At 44.3% G+C, this 7,739-nt stretch overlaps 1 protein-coding gene across 1 annotated transcript; it reads right to left on the bottom strand.

Moving 5' to 3' along the window:
* Positions 1 to 819: 819 nt before the first annotated feature.
* On the bottom strand, positions 820 to 7,374 carry GDE1 (glycerophosphodiester phosphodiesterase 1). The gene is made up of 6 exons (XM_059826446.1): positions 7,120 to 7,374; positions 5,225 to 5,400; positions 3,836 to 3,941; positions 2,976 to 3,068; positions 2,145 to 2,356; positions 820 to 1,737 (listed from the first exon to the last, which is right to left on the bottom strand). The coding sequence occupies exons 1-6, from the start codon at positions 7,372 to 7,374 to the stop codon at positions 1,590 to 1,592; spliced, it is 990 nt and encodes a 329-aa protein (XP_059682429.1). The 3' UTR covers positions 820 to 1,589.
* Between the last annotated feature and the right edge of the window lie 365 nt (positions 7,375 to 7,739).

Below are 7,739 nucleotides of genomic sequence, written 5' to 3'. Positions count from 1 at the left end.
AACCATGAGGCATGCTCTCAAGAATGTTTATATCCAAAGTAGTGTACCAAACTGCACCACCAATCCACGCCATCTGCTGTTCCCTTTCTGGTAGGTGCAGCTTTCCCCTAGCACATCCTAAAGTGATCACCTGGTGTACAGTGCAGCACGTCAGCTGAAACAGCAGCGCCTGAACAAGGAAACAACGAATTCAAAAACACTGAAGTAGCACAAGGAACGACCTTACTAAAACAGGGTACACGTTCCAGTCAAGCATGCACATTGCTACACGTGCAGGCTAAGGTATCTTGTGAGATTACCTCTGAATAAGCTGCAATAGGTAACCAATCAGTTAAATGTTCAAATTCCTCATTTCTGTTGAAATTAGTATCACATTCTTCTGAAATGATATTAAACTTAATAATTCCATGCACTGGCCCTTAAGAAAAGGTGTTCTAATTTATGTTAGGGCTGGCTCCACAGGAGTTTTCTGCTCTTGCTCATCACTGACAGTCTTCTCTAACTACCAGCTCCTCCCAGAGCAGAGCCAAAATTGTTCACAACACATTGATGGCAGCTGTGATGAGAACACCTGGGGGTTTTACTTCTTAGTGCAGGTTGCTTGCTATTTTTTCTAATTTTGACATTTTACATCATTTTAGTGGTGCACAGCTGACAAAGAGTACTGTACCCATGAGCTATCAGATACTTGTTTATTGTAATGGCAGACTCTTTTGATTTCAAGTTAAGTCTGGATTACAATTTCCCACATACCCTTGTGAGTGCCCTTCAATCATGCAAACAACAAGCAAAGTAAAAAGACATTTCAGCTCTGTTTATTCTACCACTACCACCATTTGATATATAGCTTGCTTCTAAAAATAAATACATTCATGTGCTGTATCATTAGAAGACATAATCTTCTATCCTCCCTTGGTTCTTTTAAAAAGTCTGGAAGATAAGAAGATACTCAAGTTTTATTCATTAATTCTCATAGTCTTCACACTGAACATGGAAAGTCGGCTTTCTTTTCCTTGTCAAGATGCAGCACAGCCAGCTTTCCATGCAGTAGGAGAGAAATATACTCACCCTTTATTTTAGCACCATTATTTTCAGGTTCCATTTTGAGAACAATTATGTAGGTGTCTTTAAGATGCCATAAATCAACCTCAAATTATTATACAGTCATAGAACAGACTGTTTAAAGTACTAAAAATCAAAGTATGATTTTAAATTTTGCCACCAAAAATTTCTGCTATGACTTTATAACCAAGATTTAAACAAAGCAAAGGTATAGTCTGAGAAGTATAAAGCAACCTGCACATACACCGTATTGCCCAGTTAGCTTGTCAAATCTGATCCTTCTACATTACAGCGCGATCTCCTCAGACTGCGAACAGCTGTGCCTCAGCTCTGCCCAGTGTTGCGGCAGAGGGTTTTTCTGCATTAGAGATCTGACCATACAGCAGAAGTAAATTACTACTCTTCCTCTTTCCAGAACTATCATTAGTGGTCCTGTCTGCGCCAGTGGATAACCTCTCGATGGTGAACTCGGAGTTGCCCGAGTAAGACAGCTTATTTAGGTTGGTGAGTGTCTGCAAAGCACAGGTCTAGTAGTGAGGATCACAGTCTTCCACCAAGCTGTCGGTGATGTAGCTGGACTCAAGGACACTTTCGTAGTAGCTTTTTTCTGCAAATGTGTTCACTGTCCAGGCAACCACCTGAATTCCTCTTGAAGACCAGTGCCTCACATACTCTCTGCAAGGAGCAAAGACACCGTAAGAGGAAGGCTGATACTACCATATTTAAGGCAGACAGTACTGAGGCTATAACTGAGTTTTAGTCTTACATCAGTATCACATCAAGAACGATAGCGCGTCATCTTTTGCAACGGCACCTTTTTGTGTTTTATTACTCTAAACAGGCAAAAGCAACAGTTTTCTTCCCCTTTGAGATTAAACTTAGGATCTAACGTAAGATAAAAATACAGATTGAAAAGATAGAGGCTTAAAATAATAAAATAGCATGCAGTAAAGAAACTATCTAAACAACCTTACACAACACTAAATGGAACATATTGATTAACATATATTGTGTTAACTCCACCCTTATATACTAATAGAATAACCTTGCCTCCTGATATATTAGCAAGCTTTAACACTTACTGAGAAACAAAATTCTTCTGTATGAGGAAAGCTGAAACCCCACACAATCGCCACAAGAAGCTGTGTACGCTCCAATCTAGAATGACATCCATCATCATATAAAAATAATGTTTCCAGGAGGAATTGAAACGGGGTGTCCCATCTCCAAAATGGCTCAGATGCCAAGGCCTGTGTGTTAGTGCTGTTACAACATTTCTGTCAGCTTGTCTCATCTGGAAGATCAAGTACAAAAGACTGTAATTCAAAAGCAATATAAATTGGGCGAGGTTAGGTACAAAGTGCTAGCTTGCATTTGCAGCTTGACGAGAATCCTTCTCCCCCTCCCCCCAGATCCTCTGTAACTCTTTTAGAAAGCTGTTTAGGATATTTTACTGTTTTTTTCCTTAAAACATACTGAATAAGCAACTGCTCTTATGCTAAAAAAAAATTGCATAACAGTCAGGCAATAGAATAAAATACATAGTAAATGGACTTGGCAATGAGAATTAGGAAACAGTTTTAGGAATAGTCTACATTTACATCAAAATATGAGGTTTATTTAACAGGGACCTCGCACACGGATACCTGGCCATATGCCAACTGTATAAGCGACGCACTTTTTCTACGTAGCTTTCAGAATGGAGGGAATTGCTGGAGGTTCATATGTGCATCTAATGAGCATAGAGTGATCTAATAAGATTATGCAGGAGACTTATAATTTATGCTTTTTTTTTTAAAAAAGTCTTGGCAATTTTAGCAACCCAAAAGTAATCTAGAACTGGGAGTTGTATATCTTACTGAAGTTCCCAGACAGAACTGAAAAAAACAAAATAAACTTTTAGGAAACATCACCTTATAAACAACATCTGGCATGAAAGAACAGACTATGCTCTTGTTATACAAACGCGGAAATTCCAGGTAGAGTTGTTTTAGTGCGTCAACTGCCTGTCAATTAGAGATACACACAGATGTTATCTTTATACACATGTTCATCTTCACTTTACACTGCAAAATAATTTTAGAATAATCCCCTTTAAAAATACTTTCCTGTTTTGTGTAACAAGATTGAATAGAAAGGGGGGAGAAGAAAAACAGCATCTTGTTTATACCATCAAAACAGAAACGACATTTTGGTTTTTGCAACAGAAGTCCTTTTCATGATTCTGTTTACAGCAGTAAGTAGCATTCTCAGTGTCTGAAATATCCTTAAATATATTGTGGGTAACATTCTCAAGTACTACCTCAGGTTTAGTTCAAGGGGAAAAATTAATTTATTTCCACATTTTGCTATGCTAAAGAAAAAATTATTCTAATTTGCATAAAATGATTGATCACCTGTATCTCCCTTCAGTAATGCAAATTATAGACAAACAAGATCCCTAGTTGGAGGCTGAAGATGAGATACCGGCTGCCCTCAGCACAGGCAGGGAATTCGCTTTGCTTTGTTTCTTGGTGGTACGTGAGCTGAACTCAACAGTCACACAAGCCTTATGCTAATTTTAAGTTGCTGCTTCCCAGGACAATTAAATGGGACAAGGCGACACGTTGTCTTTGCTTTGACAGCCCAACTTCGGATGACACAAATAGCAGACCCAGTCTCACTCATATTAGAGAATGGACTGTACCACACATACCAGTTTGAGACCACAAAAAAGCAGGTTAGAAACCCAAAGAAAGGGTGAAGTAAGGTGTCTTAGTGCGGTAAGCGGTACCTGATTTGCATGGCCTTTGACATCGAAGTAGATTATAAGATCGTGATGCATAGACTCCACAACAGCTTCTCTCAGAGTTGGTACCTTTTCACCTTGGAATTTGCTCCTGGAGAAACAGAGAACTCCTCACTGGAATGCAGTCAAGATACACATGTGCACACATGTGGGCACACACACCCACAACTACACAGAGCTGTTTCCTAGGAATTCCTAAACATAGTTTGCTGATACAGTAGTATTAGAGGTGGGATCAAGCACCGCTAGCAATGGCAGCGGTGGCTCTCTCACCCAGTAAAAGGCTGCACATGCAGAGGGATATGGTGCACATCTCCTTTTCCCCCCAGAATCCTATTAGACAATTATATCCTTCCAAATTCAAGGTCTAATCCGATGCTCACTGACCCCATGTCCCACACGGAAACACGAACCTCAGTTCTCCACCTCCTTCCTCAGCTACCACAGATAAGCACGCAGTCCCAACTGCTGACCACCTACCCACCCGCTCCACCCCGCTCCGACTGCGCTCCCTTGCCCTGAGCCAGAAATGCAGATCCTGGCAGAAAAAGCAAGACAAGCTGAGGATGTAGGAGAAGCAGTTTCACACATCAATAAATTATTCCTGATAAGGTGACAGTGAACAACAGCTGATCAGCGGTAACTGCCTATGTGGAAGTTGTCGCTGCGTGGTTCAGGTGATGACCCTTTCAGTAACAGACAGGGAAGATGCCACAGAGTCACAGGTGGTAGGTACATTTACAAGAGTCTGGAAATCCCTAATGCAGTGCCTCAGGAGCACACACTAAAAGTTCTTCCTCTAAAATGGATTTACTTACGATACTGTAGAAGTTGCATTGTTATCAAAATTTTAGTAATGTATAAGAATATTTTCCCCTGCATACCACTGGTAAGGACCTAATCGACCACTGGGGTCAGAGCTCCTACCTGAGACTATTCAGGAAATCTGTCTAGCTCCTTTTCAACAGTAAAATCGTGATGTTTAGAATCCCCAAGAGACAATCAGTCAAGAAATATATGTGAATAAAATTAGCTTTAGAAGTAATTACTCAAGCCAATTTTGACATATAGTGAAACTCCCAGTATCAATTTAGGGGAAACTTATGTAGAGATTAACCTGTTTCACATCAGATGCCTGTGGATTTTGTCCTTGAAAGCCAATTATCTTGACTCTGCTTCACTGTTCCTATTGCAAGGATGGGTAAGCAGATACAGTCTCATATGCTTCTAAAATCAAAGGAGAAGTAACACATCGGACTAAGTTTTATATTTGCAAAAATTTTCATCAGTGATAGATCAAATCAATAATTCTGTTTATCATGAATTTTTTTTCACTGTTTCACAGTAGTTTCAGAATAGCAATAGTTCATTTACCATAGCCTATGTTTTGCAGATGGATTAAGCCTCCTAATTTCATCAAAAGTCAAGTCACACAATCTTCCAGACCCATCAGTTGTCCTTTCTACTGTTTCATCATGCATTAGAATGGGAACACCATCTGCAGTAAATTCAAGATCCAGCTCAACACCTGTTGCTCCATTCTCAGCTGCCTTAAAAAAAAAAAAAAAAAATCACATACACAACAGAAGAGACAGCTTTTAAGATTTAATATAGGTACAGCTATTAGTTTGCATTCTAGTAAAAAATCATAAACTATTAATGTTCTTTTCAGTAAGCTTGATCTGCAGAACAAAGTAGGTTTTATCCAAGTTATTGTGAGAAGCATTCGTAGATCAACTGAAAGCATATAATCTATTTTACAGATAAAACCATAGTGATAATGTCTCAGTCTTGGGATTGGGACTGTTTCAGGATAAAAATGCAGAATCGAATCCTGCTTTCTCCTTCTGGTCCAATAACTCCCGTGTCCTTAAGTTATATTACTTTCTAAAAGAGAAGGGAAGCAAATGCCCACAGTTTAGATAACTTCTAGATTATCACTTAGAAGCCAGAATCACAGCAGGCCATCAGAGCACAAGAAAAAGCTATCATCCCTTTTTTTTTAATGGAACACCGGTGCAATATTTCCTTTAAGAGTCAGAGTTGCCATTCATGCGCAGTATGGTTGATCCATTGTATGCAGTAGATACAAAACTTCACAGAAGCACCACTTCCCATGTTTGTACTAAATAGTAGATGTATGTAGGCAAATCCCTGTTCCTGTCTGAGGAATCCCCATATCAGAGCAATAAGCAGCTGGGCTGCCTTAGAACATGTCATACATCCTGTTCCTGCCCTGGCTCTTTCCCAGGAACTCCTCAGAAAAGCACCTGAGTGAACTACAAGCAAGATGAATTGTTCTGAAGGCCAAATGCCCTCCTGGGATAAGGGCCAATGCACCAGAAAGACAAATGCCAGGTATGCACTAGAGGTTACCCTAGAGGTACCTGCCAAGTACGGATCTCTATTGTGCAGCTTCAGAATTTATCAGAACAAAGAGCCCTACCTCACCCAAAGGTAAGAAACCAGCAGAGTGGCAACATCTCATCATCACAATACACCACACTTGAGAGACTGCTAATCACGATTTCAAACTATTCTCAGAAACGCGTTTTGAACCCTGGCTGCACCATGATGTCCTGCAGATGAGGCAACAGTAAGTTCCACGGCAGGGCTGTACACAGTGAAGTTCTCACAATATCCGATTTTCCCGTAACTGTGGATTCTCATTACAGATCTTCAAGGCTTAAAAAGCAAACAACCTGTTACTAAGTTGCTGTCTGCTCTCTCGATCCTGTTGCAACGTCAGCAAAATACAGTATTTCCTTATTGCTACACTTCTAAAATATCCATCAGCACCAAGGATATAACACAGTTCCCACAGAAAGACTCAGATCTGATCGAACTGTTCTGAATCTGCTTGGGGATGAAGGACTGACAAGCCATACTGCTTCCTGCGGCAAGCTGGAAGAATCTGGAGTTACTCGGGGTGACGAGGGCTTGGTGCCTGCTGACAAGGCAGATTATCAAACATAACCCACAGCCTTGCATCACTGCCCACCGACTTGTCTCTCACCCACCAGACCCATGGGGAGACAGCCTCCCCGGGGCTCGCTCTCTCTACAGAGCTTTGGGCAGCTTCGCCTCACGCTTCTAACCTCGTCCCAGGCCCCGCACGTCCCTTAGCGGCTGGGCGCGTTAACCACGCTTCCAGCGCGCCCCGGGGTACGGCCCGCTCTCCGAGCCGGGCCAGGCTGGGCCGGGCCGCAGGAGGAGGGGCTTGGGGAGGGACGGCGGGCACGGCCACGGTGAGGCCCTGCCGTGCTGACCTGTCGAATGGCCGCCAGCGTGTTCTCGGGCGCGTCGTGCGCGCCGCCGCGGTGGGCGATGCGGGCGGCGGCGCCGCGGGGCCGCAGGACGCGCTGGGCGCTCTGAGGCGCTGCGGGCTCCAGGCTGAAGAGGTGCAGCGCCAGGTAGAGGCCGGCCGTCAGCAGGCAGGCCAGCGCCGGGCTGCGGCTCAGCGCCAGCACTGCGCCCAGCAGCGCCGTGAGGAAGCTCAGCAGACCGTCCCCGTGGCACAACATGGCGGCAGCGGCGCCCGCCGGGCCGGGCCGGGCCGGGCCAGGCCAGACAGGACAGGACGGGACGGGACGGGACGGGACCGGACCCGCGGACACGGCCGCTGCCCCCGCCTCTCCTCAGGACAAGGGCGACGGCAACACCGCCACGCTCAGCGCCAGCCAACCAGCACTCAGCCACCGGCCGCCAGCAACCAATCGGCGCCTGCCGCTAGCCCGCCTTCGGCTAACCACCGCGTGGCAGCTGTCACCGCCAGCCAATCCCCGCTCGGCACCGCCCGCCGGCAGGCGCTGAGGGGCGGCCGGTCGGTGCCGCGGGGAGGGCGAGGCCGAGGCCGAGGCCGAGGCGGGCAGCTGCCAGGGCGGGGAAA

The sequence above is a fragment of the Gavia stellata genome, chromosome 18, assembly GCF_030936135.1.
Source record: "Gavia stellata isolate bGavSte3 chromosome 18, bGavSte3.hap2, whole genome shotgun sequence".
Lineage (NCBI taxonomy): Eukaryota > Metazoa > Chordata > Aves > Gaviiformes > Gaviidae > Gavia > Gavia stellata.
Note: the sequence above shows the minus strand (reverse complement) of the source record. Positions and strands in the feature narration are given on the sequence as shown.

Coding starts and splice junctions, on each gene's coding strand:
- GDE1 (XM_059826446.1), bottom strand. CDS start 7,374: ATGTTGTGCCACGGGGACGGTCTGCTGAGCTTCCTCACGGCGCTGCTG. Junction 3,069..3,835: donor TCAAAGGCCATGCAAATCAG/GTACCGCTTACC, acceptor TCTAATTGACAG/GCAGTTGACGCACTAAAACA. Junction 2,357..2,975: donor TGCCAGATGTTGTTTATAAG/GTGATGTTTCCT, acceptor TTGATCTTCCAG/ATGAGACAAGCTGACAGAAA.